Source organism: Myiozetetes cayanensis, unplaced genomic scaffold (assembly GCF_022539395.1).
Source record: "Myiozetetes cayanensis isolate MyiCay16 unplaced genomic scaffold, myiCay2020 scf3, whole genome shotgun sequence".
NCBI lineage: Eukaryota > Metazoa > Chordata > Aves > Passeriformes > Tyrannidae > Myiozetetes > Myiozetetes cayanensis.
Window position 1 is genome coordinate 66,669,631 of NW_026087521.1, and position 22,828 is coordinate 66,692,458.

Consider the following 22,828-nt stretch of genomic DNA (forward strand, 5'->3'; position numbering starts at 1 on the left):
TAAAAAGAGGATAACATGATTTATTTGCTAGACAAATCTGAGTATTAATGGACCTAGATGCTATTATGAGTTACATTTCAAAATTAGGGTTGCCACAGATAACCAGCCTTTTTAAAGATGTTTCATGTCATTCTTTGAGAAAGAAAAAGCAACCAACCTCTGAAGCTCCTAGTTCAACAACAACGCTGATCCATTAACAAGCCAGAGGAAAGGATTCGACCTGCTGAATCACCTCCTGCAGCATCTGGCACAGCGACAACTGAGTATTAACTAAGTCTAATACCAATTACTTTCTGAGAGCTGAAGATCAGAGGCCCAAGCACCAGGCCTGTTAGTCTCTTGAGGAGAATATTTTCTGTAGAAGACACTGAGGCAGAACTCTCCCTAAAGGGAATGTATTTTACAGAGATCTATGTAAGGAATCATGAGCCTTTGAAACAATGAGACATTTACCACTCAAAACTCCAAATTATCAGCTAAAATAAAAGTCAGGCAGAGCTGCTCTTAAGCACCATCAGAGATCCTCAGATCCTGATTTCTCCAATTCCCAGCAGAGATACGTTTTTCCTACAGCACACCATAGGTTTTCAGTTGACTGCTTCCCCCATTCCTTCAAATCTACAAACATTTTTTTCTTCACAATAAAAAGAAAAGTTGACACTGAATTTGAAAAAAAAAAAAAATGGAGGCTATATGGGTATGAGTCACCCTGGGAAGATTAAAACAGGGCTCCATAAAAAAATAGAGGATGAGTGAGAATTTCAGTCACTGATTTTACAGACATGCTCTTTATTTCTCTCATAAACTACTTTGAAATCAATTAGCAATAACATGGAAGTTTCCTTCAAATATTGGAACACACTAAATGAATAATAAAAATTTTGGAATTACTTCACTTGCCTTGAAATGCCAAAGGTCCAACAGCAGAGGAAAGTAGGTTTGAAATAGTTGTGTTAGATACCAGAAGTACTTTTAACATTGTCCAGACTGAAGACTGCAAAGAAAGTCACTTTGATAGGCACAATACAATTGCACTCTTAGGAATCTGAACAGGATGGTTGTGATTCACATTACTGTTCTTGTGAAAGTCATCACAGGGACCTTTAAAAAGTAGTCAGGGTTTCAGGTGTTCTCCTTCAGTAAAGTACTGAGCCCAATTTGCTGAACGCAGCTTTGCTACAGAATAAGAAAAAAAGGTGCTATTTTGTGTTCAAATTCCATGTTACTGGTTTCCTATCAAAGAGCTGAAGACACATGGTCTGTTCATGTCACCCTTCTTATGTCACAGCACAAGGAGCAATGCAAGGGCTGTGCTCAAGCTGAGAAAACCCTTGGGCTCTTTCTCAGTTTAATGAGACTGCAATGTTTTGCTAAGGAGGATGAGTTATGAGAAAGACCAAGCTCCTCCCTCTAAGCAATTGTAAATATGAAATTAAGAGGCCCAACTGAGGAAGTATGGAGAAAGGAAAAAATAACAGCCCTTTATTAAAGGATATCTGTGTATTGGCAGAACAAATCCCCTTCAAAAAGGAAACAATTCCAGTACTTTCCGCCTTTTGGTGTAATTCTAACCATGGCCAGTAGGGGGTGCTGTTTGGTCTCTGGGGCGCAGACCCTGCAGGTGCTCTGTGCTGGCCGGCAGGGGGTGCTGTTGGGCTCTGGCGGTCGCAGCGTGGGGGCCCTGGTGTGAGGGAGAAGCCGAAAATGGAGATCAAACCCCCCACCGAGAAGGGAAAGGGTAAAGGGGGAGAAGAGAGGGCTCTTCCCACAGTCTCACACTGTTGGCGACTGGCTCCGGCTGGGACTCCCGCCCCCCTCCTCAATGGGCACAAGCTGCTGCCAGCACAGGAGTGGAGGAGGGAAAGTGTGATCTCCTCCCCCAAATGTTCCTTCGCAGAAGGACCAAGCCTCTCCGATGAAATCTGAGCAAGTCCAGGCTGGGGGTAGAACAGGGTGCAGGAGAACCAGGGCCAGAAGCAGCCAGATGAACTGGTTAAAAACAAAAACTTTGGAACCACCTCCCCACAAACACCCTCCCTGAGTCAAGGCAAAAGTGAAGTGCCTGCCATTTCTTGGTAGAGAGAAAAAAAGCTCCTCACCCCGTCTCCTCCCAGTCTTCTGAGGGCCATCAGCTTGGAATGTGAGTCTGCTCGCTGGTTCTTTTGTGCATGTGAATTACCCTAGCCAAGCTACCCTCCCTTGTTCAACATTTTTCTCTCACAGTGATACAGGGGAAAGAAAAATTCCCCAGTTGGTTTTTAGAACAAGTAAACCTATGACAGGCTCTGATAAGACACATTGCAACAAATATCCTTTGCAACACAGCAATCTGGACTACAGAACCTAAACGAGGAGCCTACAGTTTGTGGTGATTTGATTAACATGGTATCACATGACATCCTTACCTCTAAACTGAAGAGATATGGTGGATTTGAATGGTGGACTATTTGGTGGATAAGCAAGTGGCTGGCTGGACGCTGCCAGAGAGCTGTGGTCAATGGCTCTATGTCCAGCTGGAGGCCAGTGACAAGTGATGTCCCCCAGGGCTCTTGAGACTGGTGCTCTGTTAGACCTTTATCAGTGACATAAGACAGTGAGATCGAGTCCACTGTCAGCAAGTCTGCAGTGACACAACAGAATGAAGGGATGCCCTCCAGAGGGATCTGGACACACTCTAGAAGTGGGCCCATAAGAACTTTATGAAGTTCAACAAGTCCAAGTGCAAGATGCTTACTTCGGTCGAGGCAATCCCAAACATGGCATCCTGGCTTGGATCAGAAATAGTGCTTCCAGCAGGACTAGGGCAGTGATCATGCTCCTGTAATCAGCACTGGTGAGGCTGCATCTAAAACCTTGTTTTCAGTTTTTACCCCTCTCTACAATAAACACATTGAGGTGCTGAGCGAGTCCAGAGAAGGAAAATGAAGCTGGTGAAGGGTCTGGAACACAAGTCCGATGGTTAACAGCTGAGGGAGCAGGGGTTGTTTAGCCTAGAGAGAAGGCTCAAGGGGGAGACTTTATCACTCTCTACAACTTCCTGAAAGGAGGGTGGGAGGGTGTAATGAGATGGGGGTCAGTCTCTTCTCCCAGGTAACAACTAATGGAACAAAAGAAAATAGTGCACCAGGGGAGGTTTAGATGAGATATCAGGAAAAACTTCACTGAAAGGGTGGTCAGGCATTAGAATAGGCCGACCCAGGAAGTGGTCCAGTCACTGCCCCTGGAAGTGTTCAAAAAACATGTGGATGTGGCACTTGAGGACATGAGCTAGTAGGACAGTGGTAGGTTACTGGTTGGACTCGTTGATCTTAGAGGTCTTTTCTAATCAAAATGATACTATAATTCTATGTTATATGTATATTTATATAATGTTATTTTATATTTTATATCTCCATATTTATGCACACATATATGTATTTATAGTTACACATGTATATCTATATGTGCACAGACATAATGTATAAATTATTGTTAGCTTTTAAAAGCTTTTCTGGCCAGAAATCTTTAGGTGTAATATAAGTCTTCTCTTACTCAAATGGAGTCTTCTCTTCAAATGTTTCAACCCAAGAAGAGACTTAGTCATTTCTTGCCAATTTGCTTAGATGCAGCATATTGCTAAGAGATGAGAATAGGAGAAAGGAAATGCCATCAAGATATAACATCAGAAAGGAGAGGTCTTTCATGACTCTCACCGGATTTTTAAGCAGCCAGTGTCTTTGAAGGACCTTGGTCTTGTTTTGACGTGCTCAATTTGAATACACACTGCTCAGATCTCCAGTATATGGCCAAGTTGAAAGACTGCATCTCCCTGCATGGTTTTCTCTGCAGACATCAGAAGATCCCAGAAAACTGTTGTGAAAATCAAAGTACAGCCTTGGGAATAACCACATTGGCATCACTGGCTATCCTGCTTGATTTATTCTGTGGCAGCATAATGAATGGGGCCAATCTGCCACTGGTAAAGCTCTCCTGATATCAATGAACTTCAAACAGGAATTAATTTGGTCATAGAAGTTAGCAGCAATATGCCATTATTTCATGAGTAAGATATAGATGGAATAAATTAGATAGTTTTATGTCTTAGCATAGTTAAAATAAAACAAGAATGCTAAACAGGCTGAGAGAGCATATGGCATGAAGAAAAATATGAAACTATCCTAATTACTGTCTGCCAAAAAGATCAAGTTACTTAATAGTCACAAAATAATGTAAAACAGGCAGTGGACAATAACAATAAGAGGAAAATAAAACCCAAATCAACTGTCACCTCACGAATTTTTGTAGGAGAAGCCAGTGGTCACTACAGGAGTTTTAAGATCTCTTCTCAAAAGCTGAAAGATATTGAAATACCTTAAAAAGCCCACCCTGCCACACTGTCTTTTCATTCCAAATTTACTCTCATCGCTGTAGCCTTGTGCTCCAAAAGATGAACTTTCTTAGTAGCAGAGGCTGCTACATGAGAGCTACACTCATCAGTCTACCCAACAGAAAATATTACACAGGAGATTGGACCCTTTCCCTTCCAAAGCTCACAATTTACTTTTAGTGCTCAGTAAAGCATCCTTCAGTGCTGCCTGCAGGAATGTGTTTCCTTTTCCATGAACCTGGTTGTTTTTCTGTTGAGACAAAACCAGAGAAATCTATTGTTCCCTTTTTGTTACATGAATTCCACAAGCAGTGCTGGCTGACTGCCAAAATCACTGGTCCTTCAAAGGTCTGGCTGAGCAGCAGAGGCCACAGCAGGAAACCCCAAGATGCTGCCAGCACATCCTCATAAGACAGGTGGTGAAAAGGGTGGGCTCCTTTCCATCGGGAAGGACACCATCAAGATGTGGAGGAAGGAGAGTGACATGGGAGCCGTCAGCCTCACGCTTTTTCAGGAACACCTTGAGGAAATCCCCCGAACCAGAAATGTGAAGTCTGGGGCTGGCTTTGGTCAGCTTCCTTCTTCCCTCAGAGATTCCCTGCCAGGAGCATGTACACCATCTGCCATCTTGGATCACACTTCCCCTGCTACCAGAGACCTTTGTGGGCTCTGGAAATCAAAGAGCAGAGCCCTGTTGCACAACTGCAAATGCAGCATTCAAAACCTGCTAAAAATGCATACTGAGCCTCTTTTTTCAGTTGTATGTGACACGGGATGCTTCCACTATATTCTTGGAAGGAAATAAATATAAAATTGGAAATTGGATTAGAACTACTCCTTTGTATGCAAGGTTACAGCAGTCAAAGAAGAGGATATTCAGGCTGCCTTTGAACCCTGAAGTTGTTCACTAGGCTCAGATGTTTTTGCACATATGCCTTAAGACTTTCATTACCCAACAACATGATATTTTTCCCATGGTGTTCTTCATGGTTGTCCTCATCATTGTACAACTTTACCACACAAAGGAATGCTGAAGAATATAGAGGTGATGTAAAATCTTGTTAGTCCTAAATTTCAGGCACACTCAATACCATAAGAGCCTATTTTAATAGGTTTTGAATGCTATTACAGTGGATGATGTTTCCTCATTGATAGAACAATAGAGGTGCAAAAAAATCATAGTCATAGTCCAGCTGTAAGCCAACTAAAACTACCCACAGATTCCAAGGTGCCATTTAGCAAAAAAAACCCCAAACTGGTCTTGCTCCATCCAAATACATTTTTGTCATTTTCCAGATGAAGAAATCATTTTATATTCTACAAAGGTGTTTTCACGCTGGCAAATGGAAACAGTTCTGGAGCAATCTCAGAGCCAGAAACACAGCTGGAATCACACAGAAATCTATGCTGCTTTGCATGATGACAGAGCAAACAAAATCCCACATCTCCCTCATGAACAATGTACCTGGAGGTAGTAAGAGCTAAGCTACTACAAATATGGTCTCCGTCACAAATACCTCCAGCTGCACTGGCTAGAAACACATCATTTCCATGACTTTTAGTATTGCTTCAACATATTAGCAATAAAAGAACAGTATTTAAAGCAGAATAAACTTCACCATATAACAGGAGTGCTTTACATTGAAATGTCAGTTAACACTCTTCATGCCTTTTACTAGATTTTTGGAACTCCTGGTTCAAAGTATTCAGGATGAAAATCTGAAAAGGAGGTTCATCCATCACACTATTTCAGTATGTTACACCTCAGTGTTCAGGAAGGGGCAGCCAGGGGAAACCTAAAGGCATTCCTTTCTTCTTGCCCAGTGAATTTTCACTCAACCTTCTCAAGTTACCTTCCCTACTATTCTCACACAGGGATGCATCCTACACACAATCAGGATCTATGGAAAAAAACCCCACAAACTCACCCAACCTTCTCCGCAAGAAGAACTTCTGGAGAATAGCCTCCCCATCCCCCCCCCCAAAAAAACCAAACACGAAACAGAAGAAAAAAAGAGGAAGGTGTTACTTACTGGTTAACACAGTGATTGATCTTGCTGACTTGGAAACCATATTTGAGTTCACTACCAACAGAGTTACTATGTAATATAGGCCATGGTATTTGGCATTAAAAACAACAGGGGCAGGTAAAGTGCTATTGAATTCTTCAAATTGGAAAAAGTAGTTCTTGGATTCCCCAGCTATCTTCACAACATATACAGAGGACGAGTTCACCACATCAGATGCTTCCAGGGAGACAACGATACAATTGTCTTCTCGGACGGTAACTTGGAAAGGTTCTGTATTCTATAAGACAAGAATAAAGAGTTTGCTGAAGTAAAATAAATTATTTTGCTTTCACACATTTTCTATAAGATCATAAGATACTCATATTATATTTACAATAAAGTTACATTTTATATTCCGTAAGAGAGTTTATACAAAATCCTAGCAATTATTTCACAGTACACAGGCACTTGATTATCAGGCCAGCCTCTCTGTAGCATAAGCTGGATTCTCCCATGTGCTTTCTGATGCTCTGGATAGTCCATTCCTTACATTCTGAGCAACAAAGCCCCTGTCATTCTTTTCTGACAGAAGGTGAAGTAGAGCAGAAGAAGGATGAGACTGAAAAGGGTATCAGCACAAGAGGATTTCCAATAAAGTCTCAAAGTCATTTGAATCCTGAAAAAGAGATTATTAAATCAAGACTCCTTTATCATGCAGAAATGGGATCATATATTCCTCAATGCAATTTATTCTGAACGCCTACAACTGAAGAATAATTCTTGGCACTGACTAAGCTTTTCCAAATATGCCCATTCCAACAAGTACCAGATGATAAGAAGCTCACAGCACTATGTCCATAGTTTTGGCTGGCACTTTTCATTTCCTAAGCTACAGCATTTCATTTTCAATATTTCTTTTATTAGTAGTAGAGAGAAAGGAGCAATTTAACCTTGTTTTCATGTATCATGAGCATGTTAGGTCATTGACAGCTGAAAACCCTTTCCCTTTTATTAATTTCAAACCAGCTATCAGGAGAAGTACTTGTTCTCTACTGGAATTTCAAAACAGATTCATGGTAATTAATGAGAAGGAAAAGTTCAAGAGTTGCTTTTTTGTTTATCAGACCCCACTGCTCCTTAAATTTTTTTTACCCCTTGTGAAAACTGCAATATCAGATATTTTCAGTTCCCAATTCTATAGTAACTCTTTCTCCTTCATCTTCACAGGCTGAACTCTCTGTGCAGGGTGAGCAACCATGGTTAGTTTGCAACTTACTTATTCAGTCAAGTTCTTCCTCTACCAAAAAGCTATATACTTCCTTCAGAGGTAATTCCAGCAGCCTGGCTACCTCCTGTCTTATCTTAGTTTTGTTTAGTGGGGATTCTTCCAGGAGAATAATCTTTCTGGGATTTATGCTGCAGCAGCCAGGATCCCTATTTTGAAATCACACATATGGTGTTGACAACTACTGGCATTCAAAGAAAACCCCAGCAACAACAACAAAAACCCCCCACCAAGAACAAAGCATTGGTTCTAGGAGTGTAAGATCTCAAACAACAGTAGTTCCATCTTTTCATATATTTATGTTATTATCATTGGCCTTTGACATTTGCAGTGTACCTAAGGCAATATCATCCTACAGGTAAAAGTACAGACTTGAGAAAAAGGACCTAAGCAAACGCAATCACCTGATCCAACATGAGAACAAGGCAACAAGTATATAATCAGTCCAGCTCAAACAGGAAAACTCATCTAAACAGCTTCAACCCTTCGATTACAAAGAGAGGCAATGCAGCTTCAGTTGCTGATTTGAGGTTTGCTTTGATTAGTCTTTTTAAAAACTACTTTTAAGTTGTTAAAATTATATAAGCCAATGCTATCAATGAAAGAATATTTTGGTGTAGAAGCCTGGGTAATTTTTGACAGATGGCAGAGCAATTGCTCCAAGAAGTTTACAATGTAAGATGACAATTATGTAAAAGCTTCCATGTGTTCTCCTCAGCCTCACCTGACTTCAGCAGGCTGACCCTTGAGTAGATCAAAACACCACAGTTCAAGTTGTATTTTGCCTAAAATCCCAGTCTAGCATTTTGATTCACACAGATTCAAACATGTTTAGATCTGGTAAAAAACAAGTAGAGGTTCTCTTATCCTCCCTCATCCCTGTTTTCTGTGCACTGAGGAAACATGGAATGAATCTTACTTCAGCCCTCCTGATGTGGGAAAATAGCAAAAGAAAGCCACAAAAGAATTGGCTTACTGTGTTATTGTATCCCAGAAACCAAGGTTGTCTTGGAAGACCAGCAAGGATTCAGCAAGGTTATTTCTACATATTAAGCTTGAAATGCATGTGTAATCCCATAGAAGTCTATTGGTTTTGACCTTTCATAGACTTGCATTTGAGTGCTTCACTAGAGGAAAAATAATGGTGTTATCTCTAAAATTACTGTGGCCTTCCCTCTGCCTTGCCACTGAATCACACTCAACGTGCCTACCTGACTATGAAGAGACAGTCAAAAGTGCCAAACAAATCTATATATGCAGCAAACAGTTCAAAGTAAGTTCCTTATACTTGGTTGTATTATAAATAATTTGTGATGTTAGTCAAGTACAGCTGGAAATTAAGCATATAATTGCACAGTCATAGACATTCCTAAGATATAATTACATGCTTTCAGAAAGGGCTCATATGGGTTGTGATTTTATTTTTTGATTTTTCCATGAGTATTGTATTAACCATGTGGAAGACTGTGCTTTCCTTTTTTCCCCTCTCAACTTTTTTGTGAATCCACAACAAATACCATTCAACAAATGATTCACTAACCTTCTTGAATAGTCCTCACACAGTTGGCATAGAATGCCTCTCAGACATATGCTGTGTTTACCTGTGACAATACCTGACTGGAGTAAATAAATTTTTCTGAGTCCTTTATGACCTTAAGCATGTGGGGATTGTAAAATAACTTCCCTCCTCTATGTCCAGATGCTCTTGAACCTCTACTGCCATGATATACAGGCATTTTTTTTGAGTGACATCTCTTTAGTAGCTGCATGCCTCGTCCATCCCATGCCTGTGCCTACCTGCATAAAGCATCCCTCTCTTGAGTGGTACCTTTTCAGTGATTACATGTCCCTCTTCCACATCACTCTATGCTCACAGGGTTTTAAACTGCTACATGCATGGGACACATGATTTGTGGGGGGCATCTGTTGCTTATTAGCCATAGACTCTTGAAAGAGCTCTTATCAATTAACTTTATCTCTAAGGTTTGGATTATAGAATGAAGTGGTAGATAAGGGATGAATAAAAAGACTTGGCAATTAACATGTCATAAGATGAAATCTCCTTTGGGATTTGAATTTCACTTTGGCAGTGTTTTAAAAGAACAGACCATTCTGGTCATCCTGTTTTCCATGTTGTACAAGGTGAGGGTTACCATACAGAACTGAGCTTGAAAGGAAGGATAGGAAGAAAACTGAGTATTTTTTCTAAGCACCGCTGGAAGTGACAAACGTGCCCCACTTAACTAGATTGTAAAGCCAGTGTGTCTTAAGACTGACAGCATCAGTATGGTAAATACACATTTCATTACTTCTGGTCAGCTACCTCCAGGATTTAATTTGCTGGTGTCACAGCTTGAGCGGCTGTTTCATGCCTGTGGGGAAATTTGGCAGGGCTTGTGCATTCAGAACCAAATGATTAGCTCCTACTTCCTTCCTAGTTTATTATTACAAGCTCGTGCCATGATAAAGTACTTAGAAACTAAAAAAGGGGGGAAGGAGTAAATCCCACAATGTGATGCCTGTTCACAGTAATTTTCAGCTCAGGGATGAGTCATGCTAGTGGAATTTCCAGCCAATAACCAGGTCTCAGTGAAAAAAAAAAAAAAAAGGAAAGGGTGTCAAGGAGGTATACAATATGTCAAATAAACAATATTCAAAGAGTAATAAGAAAACAAATGGTGTGCAGCAGAGCTCAGAGTTCTCTTTTCAGAATTCTATATCCTCAGTTCATTTCCTTTTAACAGAATGAGGAAGAGATCAAAGTTGCAAAACTACTAATTTTAAGTACTCTAGCTTTTAAATGTCTCACTGTGAAACACATTGTGCCAGAACCCAATTACCAGAAGTGCAAGTAGTTACATGTTCTGCTGACTTTAAGAGGAGCTGTCGCTGCTCATCAGCTCTGTAAAATTAAAGTACTGGTGACTGCATCACATTATCTAATGGTAAACAAGTGGAACTAAAATCCTGAACAAATCTGACTTTTGTCAGCTCTTACAGAGTAAGTCCTGCAACATCACAGTGTTTTCAGAGTGGGCATCTGAAAGCCCCAAAGCTATGAGGATCTACTTCTTAGGCACCGTTATAATAACCTACTGTATAATGCTGGACAAAAATAACATCAATGTAAGTACTACAAGACAATATTGAACACTATATCCATCTCTTGGTTGTGTTGGAAATACTGATTATTTTGTGAGTGATTCTACTACACTCATGTATTTTCTTCTGGTGGCCAATAATGTTAATTTCATTCTAAATCATATGATGATTCATTCTCACCACGATTCATCTTACTTGATTTTAGGTACTGAAATGGAATGACTAAGAGCCAGGATGACCTTTTCAGACAGAGTACCTGTGGATTCGTCTGAGATCTGAATTACTTTTGAAAGTGCACTGAAAGCCAAAGGTCCCAGCCTGGCAACATTCCTGCAGTCCTCTATCACTGGGTGCAGTGAGTCCAAGCCTTACAACCAAGATGGATTTCATGATCTTGGCCTCTTGCAGTGGTACCTCCACAGAAAGTACCTAAGAAATAAATAGCACGGCAAAATGTGTTTCTTTGGAACTGCTAGCTCTTATCTTATCATTAGACCCTACAGTTTAGGCAAAAACATCCTTACAGAATTTAGGGAGTACATCCTAAGCTTTCCACATGTTGCAGTGAATTCTGGAGCAGTCGTAGACTTGAGTGCCAGCTGCAAGAAGAAAGGATTGTTTGAAATGGTCTTCAAGAATCTGAACAAAGATGTTACAGCCTTGTAACATTCTTGAAAAGAAGGGTATTTATTTCTGGGGCTTTTGTTTTTATCTACACATCTCCATAGGTTGTGTAGAGAACATCCCTTAATAAATAGTCTTTAGAAGAAATATTCCATGGGAGAAATGCAAACCCATATATTCAAGATTTTCCATGCAAAACCGAATATTTTAACAAGTGAAAAGATAGCAAAAGCAGCAGTTCTCAATAATTCATGATTTGTGATTCAGGTTAACATATCACTTCTGGCATTCTGCTCTACGAATAGTGTCCTCAGCACTGTTGCTATTCTCAGTCTCAAGAAGCCAGTAATAACAATCTGTTAGTCATATTTTATAAATGAGCTTCAACATTTCATTGCTCTAAGAGACAGTTTTAAAGGGATAGGTATTTTTCCCATTTCTACCCACAAATGCAGAATATGAGGGTGTTTTCTTTTATGCAAACATCATTATGGTATGTACAGTCCACCATGTTTTGCTGTCATTCTGAAATTAATAGTCTGAAAGGAAATATTTCTTCACACAATCAACTGGTACTACAACAGCATTAAGCAAATGCCAGAATGTTGATTTCAGTAAGGCTGATATCGTTTATGTATCACATTATTAACACATCCAATATTTAATAAATTATTGCTAATGATAAACTCCTATCCCATCTTTCTACTGCTAACTGGAGAGGGCAAAGCCCAAGCACAGACATTCAGAGACAGTGATGCTGAAAAAGTTTAAAACTAGATTAGAACTTCACAGATTTGAAGTTTGATTGTAGTTTGAATTATTGATTCTGACTACACATGTACACCCCAAATACAACGTTATTTCACACCCAGCCAGATATAGTTTGGTTTCTCTCCACTCTAGATTTTTATCTTCTCCCTACTACTAAAATTATATCAGAAAAGATAATTCTGCTGAATAAATATATGAATTTGGTTCCCTTCCTCATTACAGACCTTTACAGAGTGCCTGTAATTAAATTTTAGCCATCCCTTGTGGATGTACCCAAACATGTCAGTTAAATCACATGCTTTAATTAAAATGCATCTTCCCTCTTGAGCCTGTTTGTGAATAACAGAAAACAAAAAAGGGCACAGAAAACATATCACATTGCTTCATCAATTCCCTTCATTCTACCAAACTGTCCCTTTTCCAGTCAACACTTGTTCTCTGTCTTTCAGAGAAGAGCAAGAATAAATTTCTACCTGAATAAATGTAAAATGATCAGAGTTGTACATATGCCAGGTGGGAGGATGAAGTTGGCTCCTTCGTTAAATTCCAGAAAGAACAAGTTAGGTAGAAAGGAAAAGGAAAAAATACTTCACATATATATTATCCCAAGAATGTAGACATTCTCCATCAATTGGGAGTAAGTGCTTTCACAGTACAGCATCCACAGGTCAAAACATATACAACTACACTTCAGTCTGCCCTCCATCACAGAGAAATGGATGAACAGATCACCTCATGATAAGGCTGAAGGAGAAGGCAGAGTGAATAAGTTAGTTAATTAATTAGTTAATTAATGCAGATTTTGAATAATTTGAAATATTAGAAAGAAGTCTCTCTTTCCATGGCGTGAAACAATCTCTGAGGTGTCTTACATTTCAAAGTGCCCTATAGGAGATGAAAAGGAACACTGGAAAAGATGTGTTTCATGGATGATGAAGGACAAATTCATTCATGCTGTTTAGTGCTTCAGCTCCAAAACTGTGGGTTCACCTCTGCAAATAATGAAAGTCTGTATTATAAGCTTCTGATGCTGAAATAGCTTCAGAACAACTACTGATGCTGAAAGGTGACATTAGAAAGTCACATAGAAAATTCCTGATGTTCAATGGAACACAAAGACTGATGTTGCATCATGAGAAAACTGTGAGCGTGACCTATTCCACCACTGTTGCGCAGCTGAGAGGAACTGGACTGTACTGGTGTCAGCTAAACTTCATTTTACATGCTCTGGCAGAGAGTATGACAGTGGGGTAGAGACTGAGCCTTATGAGTACTACAGAAGAGAAAATGCCTTTATTTTGAATTGATAGGGTGTGTATACACCCTCTCATGTACACAAGTGAACTATTTCTTAAAGGCAGAATGCAATGCTTTGCCATTTGCATTACCTCCAAAGACCAGAGCTGGGAGGAAGTTCTCCCTTGGAGAAAATGGAGATCAAGGTGAAAGAGAACCAGACTTTATGTTCTCTTTCCATGTTAATCTATAATAAGGGAACAGACAAGAGAAAAGTAATTTACTCGTAGATAGGGGCTACTCCAGAATCCTAACTCCTTGTTCCATATCTGCAGGTTGTTTTAATGGGAATTAGGCATCAAAGTGTTCCCAAATATTTTCAAGCTACTAGAGAGATTTTGAAATTTAAATCAGAATACATTCTTAGAAAAAAAAAATTCTGTTCCAAATCTGATTTTGTGACATGAAGGATTCAGAAGCAGATGTGGGGTACACTGTGTCCCCATCAAAGCTGCTGACTTCACTTTGGTCTCCCCGTCACCTTGAACGACCAGTCTGCCTTATTGTCACTCATTTTTCTATCAGCCCCTGCCCCTTAACCCCCCATAAAAAAAGCTCCAAACACCTGCCACGATGTTCAGTGAGTCATGGCATGGTCAGGAAAACAGAAGTCTAAATCTAGATCACCAGTTTTCACATTCTATGCTCAAAAATACTTATTATCTTTCTGCCCCAAGCCATAATTATAATGTGGCTATGGCTATCCCTGGAAGACTTCTTACTCAAGTTCAAGTGCAAGTTTGCTTTCAGATCCAAGTGGATCTGTACTTTGATTACTCTGGTGATCACATGTTCTCTAGATTGGCAAGAACTGACAAGAAAACCTGCTGAGATTTTCTCTTGTTATTTAGTTCCCACATATGAATTTTTTTTTTTTCTTAATAAAATATTTGTACAGGTTGGGTGAGGGGATGATGGTGGTTGCTTTGCTTGGTTGGTTTATTTTTTGCTTTTTCCCAACCTGTGCTCAACATGAGACAAGCAGCCCGTGCCATTTCCCTGATTACTAGCAAGAGATGTAATTCTCTGCATAGTACAGGTCAATTGCAAATCCACACAGAACATTTCATTTGTGGTTACAGCTTGATTTTCAGTTCATTTCTAGTGTGGCTTTAGTTCAGCCATTTGTACAGATCTAATAAATTCATACCCACATAAGCGTGCTCTGTCACACTAGTGCTGGCAATGTGCTGCTCAGAAGTCATAAACACTACCAAACTGCAACACTGCAGAAACTCATAACTTGTCACTGCCACCTTCCCCTGCAGGGATAACTTCAGAAGGATTTATTTGGTCATAGTATATCAAGCACTTGGTTTTTAGTACAGCTGCCACAGGTTGACTTGAAGGAAGCAAATGAGAGGAGTGAATACAAAGAGCTTAGTAAATGGGTCAGGATTCTCAGCTGTTAGAAAACCTTTTCAAATGTAACACTGCCACCACACCTACACAAAAGAAGAGACTGGCCAGGGAAGAATGACTGCTGCTGCCTATCAGAGGGATGACAGCCCATGTTACTGGGTATTATATGCCTTTCATGAAATACATAATTCTGCTACAATGTCCTCTCCTAGCAGTTTGATGGCTTCAACTCACTTAGCTGAATCTTCTGCAACTGTGTTTACCAGACCAGGAAAATAATAATCCTTCTACTTCAACTCTAATACACAGTCACCACATTTACGTTTCATGGGACCCACTTGTGTGCTGTCAAAAGAACTTGCTGAAATATTCTGCACGTTTCTTTGAGTTTAACTAAGAGACTAAATGTGCTGTTGCCTTCAAAGTGAGGACACCTTAATGACACGTCACATTGGTCAGAACATTTATGCTGAGACTTCTGTACTTGGTGTGGAATTAATGTGGCTTCATTTTATCAAAATAAAAATTGGGCATATCATCTAGGCTCCTTCTGTACTCTCTAGGGAGAGACAGATCTGAAGAATTTGATTTATCCACTTAACCTTAAACAAACTGCCTTCTGCAGATGCTTTTCTCTCTCTGTGCAACTTCCATTTAAACTCCATCAAGAGTCAGATGAGACCAGAAGCATCAGCAGTATGATGGCAGCCGCAACTCAAATTCGTAAAGCCATTTTTATGTCTTGTGGTTCCTAATTTTTTTTTGTCTAAATTGATATTATAAAGTTCAAATTTTGTTTACCTAGTCTCCTTTTCAGCAGTCTAAAAGTAAATTATGGCCATGACTGAGCAAAGCAAATAACCTTAAGCACACAAAGGGTTCTACTCAACAAAAGATGTAAGCATGTCCATAAATTTGTTGCCTAGGTGACAATGGCAGGCTCTGCGTACAAAGAATCAGTCTGGAGATCAAGGTATCTTTTCTGGAGTTACCAAAGAGTAATAAACCCATGAAACTTCCTTCTAATTTGTTTTGTGTCCTTTATGAAGTGAGGTTGCTAAAAAGTCATTCAAAGGATAGTAAAATGTTGGTTCATTAGGTGATGCTGAGACCACTGTTCTACAGGTCTGGTGTTCTCTTAAAAGAAATTATTACTCCATGATCATGTGGTTTTTACACTTGGCAGTTTTTCAGTGGCCAAGAAAGATGCAGACAAATGGTTAGAAATACATTCATCAGCCTAATACCTTATGCTGAGGTAGCTCAGTAGTAATAGCATGGAGAGCATACAGAATAAACTTCTAGCTGGTTTGGCAGCTACATACCCTGTGAATGCAGAATTTAAAGCATTAAACCTTAGCCAATAGTTTTCTTTTATGTATTTCTCTTTTAATACCTGACAGGGCTTTTCCCCAGGCATAACAATGGCTGGCTAGGCAATAGAAGGCTTAATAAACTGAGAAAAGGCTGTGTGGAAATCTTCAACGGGAAGTCTGCTCCCTATGGTAGAATTGAGTGTAAAACAAAAATATATGATTTTAGAACACTGTTACCTCATTTTAACTCAGGATTCTAAACCTTTACAGTCTCTTCTAAAATGGATGAATTTATAAACAGCATGATCTGAAATGAGTCAACGTGACCTTTCCCAGACATACCCCACAGTAAAAATTTACTGAGCTTTATTTCATAGGCATTAATTCATTGGTAACATGAACAGCTTTCAGGTCACTCGACGATGCAGTATATAATACTATGATTGTGACATTTAAAAATATGCACAGCTTAAAAGTGATAATGATTTTCTGTCCTACTTCTAGATATGAGTTCACCATGTGTTTATGTCATTGTTCTCTTCTTCTATTTTATGAAGTATTTTTGTCACCAATAAAAGGGATGATGACATGGATTTCCTTTTGGCTTTTATTTAATTCACAGCAAGTGGTGATTCCATACATAAACACTGGTTGTTTTGCATTACACTAATCCAGGCAAAAAAATACATTAGTCTAGTTGTCTGACTGCCGCTTGCAGGTCTTAGTATGGTCATTTCTCAATAACTGCAATGCTATTTATATAAATATTTATAGTAATCTATAAAGATATAAAATGCAAACAAATATTTTATAAATATATTTCTAGAAATATATATAATGTATAAATATACATATATATAAATATATTAAAAATATATACATAAATCTCTTTTATCTCATCAATTTCTGCACTCAGAGTTCAAGAAACAAACACATTGCCTAAGCTCTTACCAACTCATTGACTGAACCAAAGCTTTTTTTATGATCCTCCTATGAGCATACCAAAATACATGTGGTTTTTCTTCCACAGATGGGACTATGAAAAGTCACTAGAATCAGTTTTGTAAATGTATATAGATGTCTTTGATATAGATAGTATGTATGGGAGCCCCTGGTGGTCTAGTGGTTAAGGGCGCGGCGCTGTCACCGCCAAGGCCCGGGTTCGATTCCCGGTCAGGGACACTCCCCGGGCAGATGGAGCTCGTTAGCCCTTAAAGGCAACCCACCTACGTCCTGAGGACCTCGCTGCCACTGTCCAAGCTCGCTTCGCCCCGGCAGATGAACCTTAGGATTAAAGGGTGGGCTCAGTTCCGCGCACACTGTGTCTCACCTAAAAAATCCAATGCGCAGGCTGGAAGGTGGAAAGACCTTCCCCGGATCTTTGCTCGTGAAGACTGGTCATTATTATTAGATAGTATGTACAAGATCCTTCAAAAAAACTGAGCTGGGCACCAGTATATTTTTTTTGTAAGTCAAGTCTGCCCCTTTTAATCTCTGCACCTTCTGAGCATGGTCCCTTACGCACAAATACATACACAACCTACCCATCAGAAGAAGATGCAAGAACATGCGCATTGGCAGCACTGAGCCCCTGTGGTAACAGAAGCTGTTTCATCTCCAAGCAAATGAGAGATTTCTCTTAGTTATTTATAGCTTTTTAAAATTTTAATTACACTACTTACTCATTCTTTACCAGGTCCTTACTGACATCACTGAGTTTTCTCTCCTTTGCCATTCCAGTGTGCTCATACAGCAATGAAAACTCTTCATCATCAATATCAGTCTACGATGTTGTTTCTCAGCTCAGGTTTACTCCCAATGTAATTTTTGCCACCTAACTCAGGTACCAGGAGAGTCAATGGACAGAAGTACACTCCTGACCTAGCTCTTTCCCATCAGCCTTTAGAAATTTAAAGCAGCAGAGGAGGAGGAACGTTTGGTGTTTCATCAGGGCTCTTTCTGTGGCTGACAATAGATTATCTTAAATATTTTAACTCCAGGCAAGTTTTTGTAATGCGAGAAGTAGGGAGAACATACAGAAGAAAGCTATAGGTCACTGATGCCAGGGAGTTTTCTGTCCATCCCCCAGACTTTAGAGGAGGAACTCATCACCCAAGAGCACTGTGAGCTCCCTGCAACTCACAGCACCAAAAGTCATTTCCAAGCAACAGCTTGTCCACAGCTTAATGAAACACCACCAGTAACAGATTGGGTGCCCACTCTGAGTTAGCTTCAAGCACCAGGTAAAAATGACTGGCTTAAATCACCCCAAAGGTTTGGGTCGTAAACACAATCAGTTATTTTAGCTCAGTCTACAAACAAAAAAATCTATTTATCTCTGGTAACAAAATTAGCTTTGCTTTCCTTATCTCTGCTGCTGCAAATACATCTCCCAGTACGTATGTGAAAGTGAACATTCATGCTTGCACGTTTATGAATAAACTATAATAAATTTGACAGTATTCCTCTTCCTTATCTTATTAGCCCCTGTGAGCTCTTCATTCAGTTCTCACACTTTGCATACCAAAAAGACAGAAAAACATCAATGTCCTTATAAAGTTGCACACAAGTGCAGAATGCCTACATAGTTAAGAAATTTAAACCCAAAGACCAGAAACTATGCTCCAAAAAGCAGGAATGCCTTATTCCTGGCCACAGTAAAAAGAGAAGCTGGGGAGATTTTACATTTTTTTCCCCGCTTGTCTCTACTTCAAAGCAGGAAAAAAAAGACACGCATGACTGATGGTAATGGAAGACCTATTTATGTCCAATTCACCAGAGAAACAGTACAAGGACATATCATCCTTGTGAAATAATTTGTCCTGTATTCCTTGAGCCAGATGAAAGTCCTATTATGTATAAAACAACATGTGCAGACGAATACAGATTTGGGAGATCTATTATTCTCTCAATACACTGCCTTGGTGTAACTTGTCTTCACCTCTGTCATAGAAAAGGCTTCTCTCTGAGTGCCTCATACTGTCATAATGTGTGACTTTTTGGCTAACCAAGAATAGAATTGAAAGTGCACAGCAGCATTGAGGAGTCATTCACAATTAGGGCTCTTGCTGTGAAAGAAAACTGACACATGCTCCTGAAACACAGAACAATTAGCAAGTGTGAAATCAAAAAAATCACACCACACCAATTGTTACCAAGGCATACAGAGCAAAACTAAAATGAAAGAGCTACATCTTTATAGTCCTGGACAGCTTTGCAATTCAGACATCTTTATGAGTACTTAACAGTTTTGTTCTCTAAGATGAGCTCTGTGTCTCATACTGACATATTTGAACTCCTGAAAATTTTCCTCTTCACACTGCTATGACTTACAAGGTACTGTTATCTCAGACTGTCACCCCATTACTCCCCTAGCCTGACAAGAAGTTTGTGGAGGAAAAGAAGATTTTGAGATCTGAAGAAATATTCAAGACCACACCTGTGTCACTTAAGCTGTGACCAGTGTCACAAAGTTTGCCCAGTGTGCCCAGTGCAGCACAGGGCACTGGAGCCTCTTCAGCTCATGAGCTGTTGTGTTACCTGTAAGTTTTAAGGGCTTATAGAGTAATTAATTATTCCATATCAAATTAAATAATTACAAAAGAAAAAAAAATTGTACTTCCTACAAGAATGAGGCACCACTCTAGGTTGAAACCTGCTACAATCCCATTACAAATAATTCCAAACACACAAAACCACATCTCTGCCAGAAAAAAGCAGTTGCCACCTACACAAGGTAAAGCAGAGGTTTGAAAGTAAAGACCATGCTGTTATATTAAGCTGTCCTAGAAAAGCCAGTAGCTATCATTCAGATGCAAGTCAGAAAACCCCAGTCATCCAATATGGTATGAATATAGCTTGAAATCAAATGCATACAGTTATCATCACCTGATACAGTACAGTTTGATCACTGTAGATATGAGGATGGAAACAAAGCCACCTTTTGCATTCAAACATGAATCCAGTCAGTTCTCCTTGGGTTCCAGTTTGCCAGGTTAATCGCAAGATCATCCTTCCTTGTTTCACACCAGGGAAGCTGTGACCTCAACACACAGTCTCAGGATCATGCCATCCCTCACTGAGGCTAACCCCAGTGTTGCTTTGACTTTGTCTCGTGGCTAGGCAAAGTACTGCCAAAGGTTTCTGCAGTAGCTTCAGAGTACTCTCAAATTTTTAAAGGTATTTACAGATTCAGTATAAAAATTTTTGCTTTTAAAAACCCCACTGACACCAGTTTGTGCCTTCAAAGACCTACAAATCTGGCCTTTGTGACTTCCATGCCATTGGCCAAAGCACAATTCCTGCAGAACTAGGCTAACTCACTGATGTCAATGTTAATTTGTATTTGTTAAGACATTAAAGTATTTTACTTGAAATTGAAAAACTTGCATGTTTTTTCATTCCTACTTAATTTTTGAAAAAATATTAAGAACGTATTTGATATCCACATCTTACATGGTTGGTGCTGGTTTCTTTCATTTTAAGTATTTCAAATTAGCTATTCCAAGAAATTACAGCATGGTTTTGCAAAAGCTCAGAGTGGGGATCTAGGGAGAAAAGACCAAGAGCACACACAGAATAATGATTACAATTTAAACAAAACTCCTCAAGGGGCAGAAGAAGCTACAACTCTGATAACTAATTGATTTGATTCTACATACACAAAAAAATGATAAGAAGAATTTTGTCCTGGTTAGACAGATTTATTTTTTAAGTGAGATTTAATTAAATACCCCTCAAATTTTTTTTCTTTGAGATTTTAACTGTCAGGCAGCATATCCAAAAGAAAAACAATACCATCCAGGAAGTAATTATCTGCATTAAGTGTGCTGTTTGACTTCTTTCCTGCTACAGTGATCTCTGGCAGAAGGAGAAAGCAAGGAATTTGGGGGAGGAGGAAAAAAAATTGATTCAGTAATTTGAGAAGCTAAATACATTTCTCTGTGTCTCAATTAACAGAGGAAGGGCTTGTTCTGCTGCAGGAGTAGCACCAGGTTCATAAAAGCAAGGTCTATTTTAGTGACTTTTAGAAACTGTGACACTTTAGTGTCATTTTAGAAACTGGAGAAATGTAAGGGGCTTGAGACAACATTATTTGCTCTGAATAATAACTCCCTAGAGCCATTGCTAGTCAGAATTGCTATTACACATAGGGTGATCAAATTCGGGGGCTCCATCCACAGAGCACAGTCAGTGCTGGGTATGGGCAGATGTTGAAGCTCTCGTTGTGTTGGCTCAGCTCTGCCCTGGTTCAGCTGCCTGCCTGGGATTGCCACACAAGGACAGAGGCACAGAACAAACCATTCACACTCTTCCCTTCTCCACTGGCTCCAGTTCAAAACTACTTATTTGTTTATAAATTTTCAAGGTGGATGCATTGCTCATATTCTTAATGCCCTGTTTATAAATGTTTTTTTTTCTTCTGACTTTGGTTTATCCCAGCTCCGGTTATCCTAGATAAGAGTTGAATTGAACACTTAATATTTAAAATATATTTCCTGTGTGTTTTGATGATGTCAGCTTTCTTATAGAATCCCTTCCCTGGTTATCCCACACAGACTAAGGTTTTGTCCTTTTCCCCAAAGACTTTTGCTACTGTTATTCGATGCTACTCTTTCCCTATTGTTACCTGCCTCTATTTCTGCTCCCTGTATGTGATGCTGTCTTGCCATCAAAAATCAAGAATGTCTCCTTTTTATAGAGCTTTGTAGTAAAACCCAACAGCTTGTGTCAGTTTGCTTCATGTATATATTTAAAAATTATATAAATAGGAAACATAATTCATATAGAGTTTGCATGTGGTTTGCTCCTATGTTCCTCCCCTTAAAAAACTAATTTAAAAAGCCAGTAGTTTAGAAATATGTTTTGTTTCTCTGACTGATTTATCTGTGTTGCATTCTTCAGTCTCTCTCTTCTTCTTCTTCTGTATTGCTTTTTTTTTCCTTGCCTCTGGCTGATGTGGATTGATGCTGCTTTTTTGGAGACCATGCTGGTTACCTCATCCAGTGGTGACAGCAACCAGCCTGGTAGGTTTCCAGCCCTACTGGGAGCTCTCACTGCTCCTCCAGTCTGTACTGCAGCCATCCAGCACAGCTACAAGATAATGAATCTATTTCAATTTTCATTGTTTGTTCCCCAAAAGGATAAAGGTTTTGCATCTCCTCTGTTCTGTGCAGAAGGACACATGAGATCCTGACCTGAAGCAATATGACAACCCCACCAATAATCTTGTTTGAAAATCCTTCAGTTGTGAACTATTTTCTAATGTCAGTCATGGTGGCCCAGAAAATCCTTCTGCTAAGTTTCCTCTTGCTCTGTGCACAGAAGCAGTGCATTCTGACAAGAGACCAAGAAAAGTCAGTTTGAAATAATCATGTATTCCTCTATGCATAATCGCTGCAGTGACTAATCCCAATTTGCTCCCTTAACTGTCTGTTTCTGTCTCTCTCCCTTTCAGAAGGCAACACGCCCGCTCAGATCTGAAAACAAATGAGATTGGAGGAGAAAAGGCAATTTGTCCTCCTGTTCTCTCCCCCACCATGTTTCCTCCCACTCCAAATTCAGTAGCAAAGGAGTATGTTTTGGTTGACTAGCTGAGCCTACATTTCCAGCTCTTATGTTAACAAATGGTAATGAAAGAATAATTTTGGTCAATTATAAGCTCTACTGTTGGTATTGCAGCTAACTGAGAAAGACT

General features: G+C 39.5%; 1 protein-coding gene across 2 annotated transcripts in view; it reads right to left on the bottom strand.

Annotated features, from left to right (window-relative positions):
* Window positions 1–22,828, bottom strand: part of PTPRO (protein tyrosine phosphatase receptor type O) — a 152,077-nt gene that overhangs the window by 61,597 nt on the left and 67,652 nt on the right. For both annotated transcript variants that reach the window (XM_050323351.1, XM_050323350.1), the window contains exon 2: window positions 6,400–6,673. In XM_050323351.1, the coding sequence (XP_050179308.1) occupies window positions 6,400–6,673 (274 nt within the window). The remainder of the gene's footprint in view (window positions 1–6,399; window positions 6,674–22,828) is intronic.